This window comes from Rhodamnia argentea, chromosome 11 (genome assembly GCF_020921035.1).
Source record: "Rhodamnia argentea isolate NSW1041297 chromosome 11, ASM2092103v1, whole genome shotgun sequence".
In the NCBI taxonomy this organism is placed as follows: domain Eukaryota; kingdom Viridiplantae; phylum Streptophyta; class Magnoliopsida; order Myrtales; family Myrtaceae; genus Rhodamnia; species Rhodamnia argentea.
In genome coordinates, this window is record NC_063160.1 from 3,813,180 (window position 1) to 3,829,622 (window position 16,443).

General features: G+C 41.0%; 2 protein-coding genes across 2 annotated transcripts; both read left to right on the forward strand.

The window, feature by feature from the left end:
* Nucleotides 1–2,072: 2,072 nt before the first annotated feature.
* Nucleotides 2,073–3,763, forward strand: LOC125312802 (scopoletin glucosyltransferase-like). The gene has a single exon (XM_048272356.1). It carries the CDS (start codon nucleotides 2,227–2,229, stop codon nucleotides 3,679–3,681), a length of 1,455 nt encoding a protein of 484 aa, XP_048128313.1. The 5' UTR covers nucleotides 2,073–2,226; the 3' UTR covers nucleotides 3,682–3,763.
* A 6,144-nt stretch (nucleotides 3,764–9,907) lies between these two features.
* Nucleotides 9,908–11,762, forward strand: LOC115733275 (scopoletin glucosyltransferase-like). Its single transcript, XM_030663937.2, has one exon. It carries the CDS (start codon nucleotides 10,063–10,065, stop codon nucleotides 11,518–11,520), a length of 1,458 nt encoding a protein of 485 aa, XP_030519797.2. The 5' UTR covers nucleotides 9,908–10,062; the 3' UTR covers nucleotides 11,521–11,762.
* The last annotated feature ends 4,681 nt before the right edge of the window (nucleotides 11,763–16,443 follow it).

Sequence of the window (16,443 nt, forward strand, 5' to 3'; positions counted from 1 at the left end):
AAAATTCATTTCTAACCCAAATTCAACTAGATGGATTACATATGGATTAATTAAGTTTTAATAAATGGATTGCCAACGGGTTGGAATTATAAACCTAAGTGCATGTGCCCATTTAGCTTATCAAGGTTATTATCCGAGTCAATTACATGTCTTTAAACCCATTTACAACTTTTTAATAGTTTCTATAATTTATTTCTCTTTTCTTTTTTTCTTTCTCTTACTTGTTTTTCCTATAATGCCGGTCACGGGCGAGGGCTGGCCGACCCTCACCGACACTAGGCAAGGGTTGCAAAGTCCTTACCCAAACCAGGTGAGAGTCGCGAAGCCTTCGTCCAAACCTAGGGAGGGCCACAACAGTCACCAACAATTAGCGAGGGCGACGTGTGCCTATTTAGCTTATCAAGGTTATTACTTGAGTTAATGAGATGTCTTTAAACCCATTTACAACTCTTTAACAGTTTTTATTATTCTTTTTCTTCCTTCTCTTATTTTTTTCTCCCTACGAAGATGGCGAGGGCGCCTACCGACTCTCACCGCTAGCAACCGGCTAGGGCTACCCTTGCTTGTCCTCGGTGAGGTCACCGGTGATCCTTGTTGGTCTTAGAAAAAAAAGGAAAAAAATTAGTTTTTTGAAAGAAATAAAAGCAAAAATTTCAGATTTTTAGATCATAAAAAAGTTAAAAAAAATATTTTTTTTATAAATCATTAAATTGTCCACAATGATTTAGCAATATAATTTTATCAAAAATGTATAGGAAGTAACTTTTCTTAGATTTGATTAAATATGAATATTTTAGTTATATGGGTCCTGTCAAGTATGGGTCGAGAAATTTGTATTGTGCATAAATGGATCATAAATGGGTTAATGGGTCAATTTGGCTCGGATCATTTATGACACGATCCAAACTCAACCAAACCCAACCGTTTGATAGTATTAGTGTTATATCTATTATAAGATACTTTATTTGGTGCCAAAACTTTTAAAGTAATTATTTAAGTGCCATAGCAATCACTTAATTGATTTCGGCTGCCAATGTGTCTTACTAAATAGTTTTGGCACTAAATTGATCTAAAAAAATGTTGGCACTTAATTGATCATTTTTAAATTTTTCGCACAAAATATTTCAAAATCAATTGATGTACCGAACAATGTCACCGAATCCATCAATTTTTCACGGGAGAACTTGGATTTAAATTGGTTCCCAAATGTTCCCTTGCATTAATCCTCACACTTGATCGAAAGAACGGTAGTTGATTTCCACAAGCCTCCTAGCTCTGTTGCTCTTTGAGAGCAAGGTCAGAGAAGACACAAATGCAAAGGATAAGGGAGGTGAGAAAATTTTACTTACTTATCATTTTTTTTTTAGGAAAACAAATGGATTTTCGTGATTTTAAACAAAATTATTTGGAGAGAATGTTTGCTTCATGATTTTGCTTTGTTGGATTATTTGCTTTATGATTTTTGCTTTTGGCTCATGTCGTACTTTTGCGAATTGCAGTTCTATAAATTTTAGAGCAAAAAACTTTACAAATAATCAATTCAATCACAAAACTTTGTAAACGGCCTCATTAGTTAAAAACACAAGAAAACTTCTCAAAAACGCCCATTTAAGCGACTCTGGCGAGCCAGGTCAGATTTTTGGGCAAATTAAAGTCCTCGGAGTCATTTGTGTGATGGATTTTTCAAAAGCCGTAGCACTTAAATAATGGTTTTTTCACCAGAAAAAATAAATAATGATTTGGGAAATCTCGTCACCGAAACGAGCCTCATATAACAATTGGGGCAAAGACGCCGGGCTTTTACCGCTGCAGTCCGAAGGAGACTTGAGAATGTTTGAAGCTTCAACTGACCACGTATTGGTTGGTCCAATGTCACTTTTCCTTGCACAGAAAGTAATGAACCTTCTCCGACCTTTCGTAATTGGTCATGCATGACGTATCTGCAGAACTGGACAAGTAAGTAAAATCAATAAGCCTCCTTTCTAGACGTAGCTTTTTTTTTGTTTCACTTTTGCACTCCTAAAGTCCTTGACAAACACGGAAACTGGTCAACAAATCAGGAATTCTTTATTCCCAAACCATCCTTATAAATTTGTCCTAGGTTTGAAGTGTGAAAACAAACCTCAGCTTTCAAAAGTCAGCGGCATCACCACCCAACCTTTCTTGTGCTTCACCAGCACCATTCCCGAATCCGTTCCTGCAGCAGAAACTCTCCCGAGAGGCCAAATGGGTAGCAAAGGCCACCAGCTTCACATTTTCTTCTTCCCTTTCATGACTCCGGGCCACATGATCCCGATGCTCGACATGGCCAAGCTCTTCGCCACCAGAGGCTGCAAGTCCACCCTCGTCGCCACGCCCCATGACGAGCCCACCTTCTTGAAATCCATCGCGAGGCCCAAGGATTTAGGATTTGACATCGATGTCGTCACAGTGACGCTGCCCTTGAAAGAGGTCGGCTTGCCAGAAGACTGTGACGATCTGAACAAGATCACTGCTCCGGAAATGCGCAAGCAATTCATGAGAGCTGTCATGATGCTGGACCAACAGCTCGAGCTGCTGATAGAGAAACTTACCCCCGATTGTCTAATCTCGGACATTCTCCTTCCCTGGACAACCGAGATCGCGGCCAAGTGGGGCATCCCTAGGCTCGTTTTCCATGGGACAAGTGCCTTCTCCCTTGCAGGCATGAAATGCGTGAGGCTCTATGAGCCTCACAAGAAGGTGTCGTGCGATTCAGAGCCCTTCGTCATCCCCAACTTCCCCGGAGAAATCACAATGTCCAGGATGCAGTTGCCGGACTTTCTCAGGGACGAGACTGAGTTCACCAAGTTCGTCAAGGAGGTGATCGAATCGGAGAAGAGGAGCTTTGGAGTCGTCTTGAACAGCTTCTACGAGCTCGAGCCGGCTTACGCTGACCATTACAGGACATTCCTAGGGAGACGATCCTGGTTCATCGGCCCGCTCTCATTGTGCAATAAGGAGCCTGAGGACAAAGCACACAGGGGCAACCAAGCATCCATTGACCAGCACGAGTGCCTCAAATGGCTCGACTCGAAGCAACCCAACTCAGTGGTCTACATTTGCTTCGGAAGCATGGTGAATTTCAATGCTGCTCAGCTTCATGAGATCGCAGTCGGACTAGAAGCATCAGGGCAACAATTTATCTGGGTGGTGAAGAAGGACCCGAATGTGGAAGAAGGCAAAGAAGAGTGGTTGCCTGATGGTTATGAATCAAGAATCCGAAACAAGGGCCTCATCATCAGGGGCTGGGCGCCCCAGGTGCTGATTCTTGATCACTATGCAATCGGGGGTTTCGTGACACATTGTGGGTGGAACTCGACCCTGGAGGCGGTCACGGCCGGGGTGCCAATGGTGACTTGGCCGGTCGCAGCAGAGCAATTCTTCAATGAGAAGTTTGTGACCCGGGTGCTCAAGATTGGGGTCGACGTCGGGGTGAAGCAGTGGGTGAGGTTGATCGGGGACAGCGTGAAGAGCGAGAGAGTGGAGGAGGCAGTGAAGAGAGTCCTGGTGGGCGAAGAAGCAGAGGAAATGAGAAGGAGGGCGAAAGCACTAGCAGAGATGGGAAGAGGGGCTGTGCATGAAGGTGGGTCTTCTTGGTCTGATTTGGGAGCTCTGCTTCAGGAACTCAGACTGCAGAGATTGGCTCACGACAAGATCTGATTCATGACTTGAAGCAACCAATCTTGAATTCTTGGTCCTAGAGAATAGAACTGAAGAAACGGAAATCTTCCATTCTCAGTTTGTGTTTGTGGTTTATAAGTAGCGAAAAATGCTTGACTTGCTGTTTCTTTCTCATGGAATTTATTCTAGGAGTTGTGAATATTCAATGTGTAGGATGTGAGTTCATTTCTTTTGAGGCAATAGAAAAAGTATGCATGATCATGAACTCTGATGTACCTCAAGGATCGTCAAATGTCGATAATATATTTGGCTGTTGCACAACTGATGTTGTGATATGTACGCAACAAGGCACTTGGCAACAATTTTAGAGAAAAGATGGAGAGGTAGTAATTCGTTAGGTCCTTGCGGTAACTTCCCTTATACATAGTTGGGTTTGAAGGTATTTCCGGCCAAACCAAATCGACAATTTGGATTTCAAGTCGACAATTTTGTACGCCAAACTTCGACACAGTGGGAAGTTTAACATGTCATATTCATAGAATGAGGTACTTTCAATATGAAGGGGCTAGAGAATTTCATTGCCATACAGAGCAAAAAAGGTTGAACGAGCACAGATCCGACATCTATGAGAGCGAAAATCTCACGAAACTTGTCTCATCTCCTTCGGAGTAAGACTTGTACACCAACGAAACTTGAGGGAAGCGAAACCCAGAAACCATACACGCAAAAATCCCAAATATAGACTAGATCTAGAGTGGATCAAAAGAGAAAAACTCTCTAGAAGGGGAGGAAAGCAAGAAAAAGAAAATAGATAACCAAATCAGCCAAAGGAAAAAAAAAAAACGGAGAAGGGATGGAGAGATTAACTCAAACCCTCCCCTCAGTGGAGATTGAAGAAGATGGATGGGTGAATAGGAGAGGAAGAGGAGAAAACCCTAAGGAGGAGATAGAAAAAGGCCCATCGAAAATGCTTTTCCTTTTGAGAATGAAAGAAGCCAACTGCATGTTTTCTTTCTGCCATTAATGATTCAAGGCCACACAATCCCATGATGGACATAGCCAAGACCTTTGCGACTCGACGAGCAAAAGTCACCACCAATTTCTGCTATCGGCTCTAAACTTTGATGACTCATGTAGTCATTTGTTACATAAAAAAAATTAGGAATTCATCTCATTCCCTAACAAAAAATATTCTTAGTTTGCTTCTGCATATTAGGAGCACTTTTTATTAAGCCCACATAAATTGGATTGGACTAAGGTTAATGGAGTCGGGCGGGGGCTTTTTAGCTTGATTAGATTGAGCCCGTATAACTTAAAAATTTGGCCAAACCCATTTAAAGATTATGGTGGCCGAAAATTATATGTGTGTCGCGACCTTAAAATTAATTTAGGTTCATGGATTATTAGGTTAATTAGATGAATTAACTAACCTAATACGGACTCTCCCAAGCTCTACCAATTCGCAACTTAGGTTTGATTTTTTTTTGTAGGAGCCGCCACTAATCTTTTTGGTAGGTAGATTAGATACCTAAATAAAGTACGAGAGAATACTTTATTTTCTACTAACCGGAGGTTTAGGGCTCGGGGACTTGATTATGTTAATTTTTAATTAACACCCTTTCGGTACCAGATTTCATGAAAATGCATTTGTGATTGATTGATGTGGATTTCTTTTTTTTTTTTTTTTTTTGTATTTTTCGAATTAAACAAAGAAATGAAAAGAAAATGCAAACTTGAACAAAATTAAACAAAAATGCCCATAATATACCTTTGAATCCGATTTTTCGATAAATCTTCTCATTCCCGAAGATCGGGGTCGGAGCGAGATTTTATCCGCTACATACTCGGGGATTCGAGCCGGTATGCGGATAATTATATAGAAAGACAACGTCCCTTCTCGTCAAAGGGCGGAATACGGATTTCTATATTTAAATCACCATCTCATTCCATAAGATCATGGATGTGGCGTGTGATTTAATTTTCCGACGGGACGAGGCACGAGGGGAGCATATATTATAAGCATGTTTGTTTAAAAATATTCAAATTTAAAAAAAAATAAAAAAGAAAAATGGTCGGCCAACTAAAGATAGGTGCCGAAATTCTAAAGGGGATAAGCCCCTATCCACAAAGGATTTACATCTTTTAAATTAGGAAAATTATCCCTTGGGATTTGAAATGAAATATTTTTTATAATTATCCCAATTCAAAAAGATATGTTCAATATTTCTGAAAAAACCTTAAGTTTGATTGAAGATCTACTTAAAATTAGAGAATATGCCGATATCTTATCGGATACAATCAAGATTAAGATTCCTCAAAAACAAACCACCACGAGATATGCCACGAATCCGAAAAAGATAAGCATGATATCTCAAGATTTATTCAAAAACTTCAAACATGCGTGATTAGGCAACAAATGTTCTTGTAGATATGCTCGAACAAATCAAATTAGGAAAACAAGATAATCTTAACATTCAAGGGATAGAATTTTACCTTATCTTGCGATTGTGATTTCCTAATTTGAACTTTGTTCAAAGATTGCGCACCAAAATCGAAAAGGGGACCGATCGACTGGAGTTCTCGCACGCCTAGGAACTTCGTTAAGGGCGGTAAAGGCTTGTTTCGTGACAGCAACTTTGAGCGTGAATACACCTTTTTCTAAGAAAATTCCTCCTGACGAACTCACGTGTGATGTCCCAATTGTTGACTTCTTTGCTTTTCCAAAAAGAGATGCAAAACTCTCTGGACGTTAGCGAAGCGAGACTCCATAGGGACTGATCGCCGCTAGAAGGAATGTTCCGTAACGATTGAACTAACAAGTCTGGCTACAAACATGGCCAAAACTTCGTCGTAAGGAAATCCTAGCAAGGTTGATTCGCAACTCAGTTGAGAGAGATGCATCAGCTGCGTTGTCATCTCGTGTCAGAAAAAACAGTAACGATGGTTGGCCTTGGCGATGATGTTGTGAGACAGCGCCAGGCCTCCTCATGTCGATGGGGGACGGGATCAACAATAAGGACAAAAGATCATCAAGGGCTCGTCAGGGAAGTAGCACGGACCGAAGAACAATGGCGAGCTCTTGACCAGGAGACTCGGGTGAAAGATCGAAATTAGCAGGAAGAGTCTTCCTGTGTGGCTTTGATCCACTGCAAAAAGAGGTGAAGATAAAAATAAAGCAACAAAAGAATTCTCCTTTTGGTGCTTGCTTCGGTAGACTTTTCCCTTTCTTAGTGTTTTGCGGACTTCGTTTTGCTTGATTATTGTGCAGTGGTTGGCTCTTCAAGGAATGGGCAGCAGCGTCTGGAGAGATAATCTGCAGAGTTCTTCGCATGGAATAAGTATTAATAAAAATAAAGTAAAGACAAAGAACCTCCATTGCATAACATGAATTCCTCCTTTTTGTCTTTTCCTCCACCAAGGACGTGGATGGCTTCCTTCAGTGTCAACCCTCTTTTCCTCTTCTCTCTTCCTCTTCTCTCTTTGCGGCTCCGCTCTTCTCTCTGGTCTTTTACTCTTGTGCCGTGTGATGACAATTGTGTGGCCTCCCCTTAAACCCTAGGCTTAGCACTCTATTTATAGACTAAGGGTTTTCTAGTCCTAGTTGAAGTAGGACTCATCATCGACCGTCAGATTAAAAATTATGATTTTCGAGAGTCCGATCTCATTAAAACTCCTCAATAATTTTGGCCACAAGAGGGGTTGTCATGGGCTAGCCCAATTTCATGCTCTTGTGGGCTTGATTATGCATTCTCGGACTCAAATTGGGCTTTAATTAATTAAATGAATAATTAATTAAAAGCCTTTAACAATTAGGCGAGCAAAGTGAGCTGAATTAAACTTGAAAATAGGCTCAAGCCCTCTTAGAATTTTCGGCACACTCTTTAGCCTTAGTCGAAAATTTCAGACTAAGTTTGGTCCAGTTGCTATGTTCAATTAAGTTCTACATGACTGATAAATATGCAATGCATGGGGAATTAATTTTTGGTGAGAACTATAACTAATTCTCATTTTATGCTTGAAATGAATAATTTAATAAAAAATCAAAATTTAGGTGTCAACAATGTGCTACGTTCAATTAGGAAATTTGTTCACTTTTACGTCGTAATAAGAACACCTAGAGTGTCATAACTTGTGTACAGTGTTTATTTGAGTGTCATAACTTTTTTTTCGATCATTTGAGTGTCAAATAGGGGCAAAATCATTCACTTGAGTGCCGTTTCCGCAAAAACGTCCTACGTGGATTTTCTAATTAATTTTTCTTCACGACATGAAACTAAAAAAATAAATAGAAGTCCAACATGGAAATTATGGTCCACCATGTCTCCTTCTTAAGCTAAACGAAGTCGTTTCTCTTTAAGGGAAATGACGTTGTTTCAATCTTTAACAAGTCATTTTAGCAATGGTGTCAATTAGGGCTTGTGTTCAATCAATTTGCTTCAGAGAGAAAAATGAAGTTCGTTTCTAAAGCGCAAATTAGGGCTTGCAACTCCCTCTCCCTTCCCTCTCTTAAATCGATCTCTGTTCTCTCATCGATCACGATAGCAAAATTATTGTTTAGTGAAAGTGGTGCGGCTGTGGGGACCGATTGCTCAAGTTGTCGTGTCTTTACATTGTGATCCCTATTTTAGATATAATTATTTTTTCTTTGGCGCAATGTCAACATGGGTGATACCATTGCAACCGTGAAAGTTTTCTTGGTGGGGAATTTGTTTTTGGGATAAATAGTGTGAATATATTAATGGAGATATCGATGTTGTCCTTATCAGTATGAGTGGCTGTCATTTAGAGACTTTGAGAATAATACAGTACAACAGCTACGATGCAAAATAGAGAAATTATATTATCAAGTACATGGTAAGAGTCTTAAGGATGGATTGAGATACATTCATGATAAGAATGGTGTTAGATATGAATTCCTCTTCCCTTTTGCTAATCTTTGTGGCCGTGAAATCTCTCTCTTTTTACGGTGTATTACAATTCTGAGCAGCCTCCTCCAATTCTGTCGTGATATGTACTTTATTATATAGGAGATGGCTAGGGCTTCTTCAAAGAACGTCATTTTTCCCTCTTCGGCTTATGCGTGTCTCTTTTGGATCCCCGACATGAGCTCAATATTCTGGCAAGTCTACGGGCTTGATCTTTGTGGACTCATTGGTATAATGGACTTCGTTAAGTTCAAATTTGACCAAATAAAGGCCCTTTCGTCTTGTGGGAATTCGACCACTTTACTCTCTATGGGCTCGTCGATTTCCATTTAAATACCGGCCCAGTCCGGCCGTCCATTTCAGATCCGTTTCCACTGCCGGTCCAATACAATACAAGTGCAAATGTATGCTAAAATTAATGCAAACTATATGAATGTAAATTAAATATTTTTGGTAGGGACTAAGATTAATCCCAGTTTTGTATGCAAAAATTAATGACTGAAAATGGGTAGTCAAAATTTAGGTGTCGATGAAGACAAATGCAAAAGTTAAGGGAGGTGAGAAAATTTCAATTTCTTCTCATTTTTTTCAGGAAAAAAAGAATAGATTTTCGTGATGTTAAATGAAACTATTTGGAGAGAATGTTAGCTCCACGATTTTGCTTTTGAAACCAGCGAAACAAAGTTAATGAATAGCATAGCTCAGAATATTTGTTTTGTAATTTTTTTTCTTTCGGCTCACGTCACCCATTTGTCAATTTCTACTTTTATAAATTTTAGAGCAAATTTTTTTTCATAAATAAGTAGTTTAGAACAGAAATTTCTTAAAAAACGCCCATTTAAGTGGCTCCGGCGAGCCACGTCAGATTTTTCGGCAAATTAAAATTATTAAAGTGATTTAAGTGGTCGTTTTTCAAAAATCGAAGCACTTAAATAATCGTTTACAAAGTTTTATCGCCAAAACGAGCATCATAATCGGGGCAGGATACCCGCGTTTTCTCCGCTGCTGCAGTTGGAAAGAGATATGACTATCTTCCAAGGTTCATTGATCCACGTATTGGTTTACCCAAAGTGTCTTTACCTTGCACAAAAAGTGACGAACCTTCCCCAAATTGGGATGTCCTGTAGCCATATTCTGATGGAATTGGTCATGCATGACGTCTCTGCAGAACACCGACAAGCAAGTAAAAGCAATCACCTTCTTTTCTAGACTAAGCCTTTTTTTGTGTTCTCTTTTGCACTCCCAAAGTTCTAGGCAAACACGGAAACCAGTGACCAAATCAGGAATTGTATAACACATCTAAAGCATAGGAGAAATCGAACTTGCCTTTCTTGAGTCCCAAACCCCTGCTCCTTATATATTCGTCCTAGGTTTGAAGTGTAAAAACATACCTCGGCTTTCAAAAGTCAGCAGCATCACAACCCAACCTTTCTTGTGCTTCAGCAGCATCATTCCTGAATCCGCTCCTGTAGCAGAAACTCTCCTGAGAGGCCAAATGGGTAGTGAAAGCCACCAGCTTCACATTTTATTCTTCCCTTTCTTGGCTCCGGGCCACATGATCCCGATGATCGACATGGCCAAGCTCTTCGCCATCAGAGGCTGCAAGTCCACCCTCGTCGCCACCCCCCACGACGAGCCCACCTTCTTGAAATCCATCGCGAGACCCAAGGATTCGGGCTTCGACATCGATGTCGTCACGGTGATGCTGCCCCTGAAAGAGGTCGGCTTGCCAGAAGACTGTGACAATCTGAACAAGGTCACTGCGCCGGAAATGCGGAAGCAGTTCATGAGAGCCGTCATGATGCTGGACCAACAGCTCGAGCAGCTGATGGAGAAACTTGCCCCCGATTGTCTAATCTCGGACATTTTCCTTCCCTGGACAACCGAGATCGCAGCCAAGTGCGGCATCCCTAGGCTCGTTTTCCACGGGACAAGTGCCTTCTCCCTTGCGGGCATGGAATGTGTGAGGCTCTATGAGCCTCAGAAGAAGGTGTCGTGCGAGTCAGAGCCCTTCGTCGTCCCCAACTTCCCCGGAGAAATCACAATGTCCAGGATGCAGTTGCCGGACTTTTTCAGGGAAGAGACCGAGTTCACCAAGTTCTACAACGAGGCGAAGGAATCGGAGAAGAGGAGCTTTGGAGTCGTCCTGAACAGCTTCTATGAGCTCGAGCCGGCTTACGCTGACCATTACAGGACATTCCTAGGGAGGCGATCCTGGTTCGTCGGCCCGCTCTCATTGTGCAATAAGGAGAATGAGGACCAAGCACACAGGGGCAACCAAGCATCCATTGACCAGCACGAGTGCCTCAAGTGGCTCAACTCGAAGCAACCCAACTCAGTGATCTACATTTGCTTCGGAAGCATGGCGAACTTCAATGCTGCTCAGCTCCACGAGATTGCAGTTGGACTAGAAGCATCAGGGCAACAATTCATCTGGGTGGTGAAGAAGGACCCGAATGTGGAAGAAGGCAAAGAAGAGTGGTTGCCCGATGGGTACGAATCAAGAATCCAAAACAAGGGCCTCATCATTAGGGGCTGGGCTTCTCAGGTGCTGATTCTCAATCACGAGGCAATCGGGGGATTCGTGACACATTGCGGGTGGAACTCGACGCTAGAGGCGGTCACAGCTGGCGTGCCAATGGTGACTTGGCCAGTCGCGGCGGAGCAATTCTTCAACGAGAAGTTTGTGACCCGGGTGCTCAAGATCGGGGTCGACATCGGGGTGAAGCAGTGGGTGAGGTTGATCGGGGACAGCGTGAAGAGCGAGAGAGTGGAGGAGGCAGTGAAGAGAGTCCTGGTGGGTGACGAAGCAGAGGAAATGAGGAGGAGGGCGAAAGCACTTGCAGAGATGGCAAGAGGGGCTGCAGAAGAAGGTGGGTCTTCCTGGTCCGATTTGGGAGCTCTGCTTCAGGAGCTCAGGCTGCAGAGATTGGCTCACGACAAGAAGATCTGATTCAAGACCTGAAGCAACCAATCTCGAATTCTTGGCCCTGGAGAATGAAACTGAAGAAACAAAAATGCTGGATTTGCTGTGTCTTTTCATGGAATTTGTTCTAGGAGTTGTGATTATTCACTGTGTAGGATGCTGAGTTCATTTCTTTTTTTGAGGTAATAGGAAAAGTATACGTGATACTTGAATTCTATTTCTGCCGAAGAAATTAAAGCTAGTCTAGTAGTTGCAATTCAACAGCAAAACGCCCTGTGTACTTTCCTTTTTCCGAATCATCTGTCCTCGAGACAAAAAGGAAAGAAAGACGAGCAAAAGTAGAAAGACAAGAAGAGGACGACAAACTAAACCTCATCCATCGTCACATGTTATTGACATATTTGGCTGCTGCACGACTGAAGTTGTGACAATCTTCCTCATAGGTAGTTGGGTTTGAAGGTATTTCCGCCCAAATCAAATCGACAACTCCGATTTCTAGTCGGCTAAACTCTTAACAATTTTCTACGTCGAACTTCGACACGATGAGAAGTTCAACATGTTATATTCATAGAATGAGGTACCTTCAATGCGAAGGAGTCGCAGAATTTTGTGGTGCTTCCTCGCAGATGCGCACCTGAGGTGAGGATATGTGATTCCAAATTTCTTACCGTCCTTTGTCGCGATAAAAGTCGGAACAATTTAGCTTTATCCGTCCAAGGACTTGTACATAAACCGGTACACTTATGACAAATTTATCCCAAACTATTTTTTTTATCACAAAAAATCTCAAACTGGAACGCTTGTGGTAAATTTACCCCAAACTATTTTTTTGACCAGCAAAAATCCAAAATTGATATGACCGTAGTAAATTTATCCCAAACCGATACACAATATGACAAATTTAGTTCTCGTTAAATCAAGTTAATACCATGAAGAGCCTCAAACCGATGCATTTGTGACAAACAGATAGTCAAAATTTCAAACCGGTACACCCGTCAACTATCACGTATCATTCAACTCAATAATTTTATAGTAAAATATAACGAAAAATTAATGGAGGGTTTATTTATCACAAACGTACCATCTCGGGAAAAATTTGTCGTAGGTGTACCAGTTTGATATGTTAGTGGTAAAAGAAAATATTTTGGGGTAAATTTGTCACTTGTGTACCGGTTTAGAGTTTTTTGTGGTAAAAAAATTTAGTTTTTGTTAAATTTATCACAGGTATACAAGTTTAGGATTTTTGGTGATCAAAAAAACAGTTTGAAATAAATTTATCACAGGTGAACCAATTTGAAATTTTTGTGTTAAAAAAATAGTTTTAGATAAATTTGTCACAAGTGTATCAATTTGGGCCTTTTCACGATATTTACCCTTTTTCTTTTTTTCAAAGCAACATATCATTCATTGTGACAAAAATGCAAGAGAGAAACAAGGTAGTTCAACCGCAAACCAAAATAAATGCCTAACAATTTTGAAATAAAACTAATTCCAGATAACGATATGTGTTTGAATACTTTTCATTCATTTTATTGGAAATTGACAAAGTAACATTTCATTCATCTTCCACATTAAAAAACAAAAAATATTTTTCGAGTCTTTTTCATATTTCATCCAAGCTCCGGAAGATAGTCATTTTATTGGAAATTGACTTCTCGAAAATTTTGACTGATTGATCCGGTTATTAGCATAACAGGTCACTCAACTCGCAATCATATTACCTACATCGAGTTTTGTGAATCAGTGTAATTAGATGATATATTGTCTTCCTAAATTAAGAAAATAACAAATATACAAAGCTTTGATACAATCAAGAAGTTTCAGTTATATAAGCACTAGGAGTGAGCAATCGGTCGACTCAACTCAGAAACCGAACCGCATCAGCCTTGCCCAGTTGGTTCCGAGGCGGTTTACATGGGGACTGATTTGGCTCGCACGTAAAAAATTTGGGAACCAGCCTTGATTGTTTGGGTTCTCGATTCTTGGCCTTGAACCAGTTTCAAGGCCAGATCTACAGTAGAACCGGTTTTTACCCGGTTGAAAACCAAACCTCCAAGTTTCTTAATTGAGAAATTTTGCAAAAAAATAATGAGGCCAAGCATTCTAACACAAGCATGCCATTATGGTGTCCTAATTGAGAACTTATGCAAAATTTTGTATATGATAGAGCAATTAAATAAAATAAAGAAACCGGAAAAAAAATGTTGGCCGGTCTCGGGTCGACCCTGGAATCAGTATAGTCCTGGTTCTTACAATTGGGAACCGGCTTTAATATGGTAGGTTCTTAGTTTTTCATCTGCAACATGCTCATCCTAGACTCATTCTCCCTTCATGAGCACATAAAAAAAAAGGCGTTCCTACGGCCATTCCAATATAAGCCTTCAAATGTAGAGGATTAAAAGTCAAACACAGAGGTATTACATGGCGGTACAAGCCCCATAAGAAACCCTCCAAAATAATCTAAAAGAGAGACTATGCTTTTTATCCAAGTGGACCATCTTTCCTTTTGAGTTCGAGGGGAATTCCAAGCGTGGAAGCGACATATTTGGCCCATCCGAGCATCTTCAACTTCATCCGCCGATCTTCATCAATCCCCAAACTCCTCCTTCGGCGAGAATCTCGTGCATTGACGACGGAGCTCAATGCATCGTCGTCTTCCTCCAGCAGATGCGGAGGTGGCGGCTCAGCGTCCACACCGGAATTCTGCCACTTGATGCCGCATTCCGTGTGGTCAACGCCCGCCATCGCCAGTGCTTCGATCGACATATGGTTTCTTCGCTATCGCTCGGCCTGCGTGACGTTTCTTTACGTTTGGGGACGTTGAGCAAGAGACAGAATTACCAATGTGTTAAAAGAGTCTTTATGTTTCGTGTAGGGAGAGATATTTGGTGGGGGAATGAGCTCTTTATATGCGAAATGGATCATCAACTTTTGGGTGTTTGAGTTCGTGAGGAAGTGGGGGAGGGTCAAGGCCTCACGGGTGTTGCATTTGCATGTGTTCAATTTACGTCACTATGAACGTCACCTCCCCTACGGTACATCTCAAAAGTGCAGAGACCAAGAGGAGGGACCATCACGAGAAAGAAGGGAAAACGAAATAAAAAAGAAAAGAGGAAAGAGGAAAAAAAAAATCTATTTCGATTTTTTTAAAAAAAAATCGGAAATATGTAGATCCGATTTTTCATACCGAAAGGCAGAAAAATCAAGTCCAATTTTCATCAGAGTTTTTTCTAAAAAAGTCCAAAACCCCAAATTAGATAGAATGTACAAACTGTTACTTTATTGGTCAATCATGTTTCATGGGTATAGAACCCGTTACAATTATTAGGTGTAAAATTTTTACTTACATAAGCTATTCATTTGTATTTTACTAATTTATTTATGATGTTAAATAAGATTTAAGCAGGCAGGATGTGATTATACTAATATAGTTATTATGTTGTTGTAACGGTCAGATTAATTGCCAATCATGAGTTCACTAATATAACATACTTGACACTTGTACTTTTGATTTTGTTATCAATTCTTCGCTGTTGGACTTCTCTAACACAAAATAATCAAGTAACACCCACCAGGTTAGACTCCTAGGGAGATCATGAAGATGGAGTTCAAGTTCAAGCCCGTCAGTACAACTTTACTTAAAAGTTTAAACCGATAAGCTATATGCTAACTATGATATATTAACTATTCAAGACCACATCAATTCTTCAATGTGAAACCTGTCCAACACAGCTCACATGTGCATTTTAACAAGCTCCACATTGAGCAAGAGAGGAGATGCGAAGTAATTTAGAAGTTGACATCGACCGGAAATTGAATAAAGCTCGACCCCCTTTTGAGTTCTTCTTTAAGGGAGCGCTGGATTGTCAACAAGGGAATCAAAGTTCGACCCCCTCTAGTGGGCGTGTGGTTGATTGCTTCCCTGGCATAAGGCTTTCCGGAGACTTCGATGAGGACGTTAATTTTTGTAAGTGGGAGAATTTGCAAAGCATCTATTCCATTTTGAAGGAGCCGTAGAGTCGTTCATCAAGTAATTAATATGATTAAACCACCCGAAAAGGCCATTCCCTCTCTCTCTCTCTCTCTCTCTCTCTCTCTCTCTCTCTCTCTCTAGCCAGCCTCCTTTGATGGATTATTGCGACTCTAACTCAAGGTCAAGCGGCCCCCGCAACCTCGAAACCAGAGGTCGTAACCATGGATGTGAAAAGTGATATCCAAATCTTTGTTCATGTGGCCTTTGCACGCCTCGACTCATGGTAGCGATTTCTGTAGGAGGTAGGCATGAGACCGAGATCACAAAATAGTCTAGGGGGTGGTGAGCAAAGAATGCAGGCAGCGGCAAGTTGGGGCCAACGGCTGATGAGGTTCGGAGTGGTGGTTGTACTGAGTTGGCGCCGATGGTTGATGAGGTTGGGATTGGTGACAATAGCTAGTCGAGTTACTATTAGTGGACCTTTCTTTTAAAATAAGTAAGAGGTCTTTTTTGTTGGGCGATATATTAGAGAGAGAGGAGAAGGGAGGCAACATGGACGATTTTTCATTGTCTAATATTTCTCTATCGACGTGGCATCATCCCATATCGGCATTTTCGACTGTCGATTGTAAGAAAGCCTTCGCATTTACAAAGTCAATGCACTTGATTGAACGAATAACCAAAAAAAAAAAAAAAAGTCCAAATGTTGAAGTACATAACTTTGGAGTTGACCTTGAGCCCATGTTATAAACGTGCAACAGAAGTGGTTGACAGGAGACCCCGACGGCACGAAGATTCGAAATGAAATCCTTTACGGATCTCGATACTCTCGTGGTACGGTTGAAAAGTGCAAAGGACAAAAGAAAAAGCATTGGGGTTTTTTGACCCCCACAAAAAAGAAAGCGAAAAAGTTGACAAAAGAAAAACGAAAAAAATTGGAAAAAAAAAAAAAAACCTTTGACTCGAGTTGGGGATGA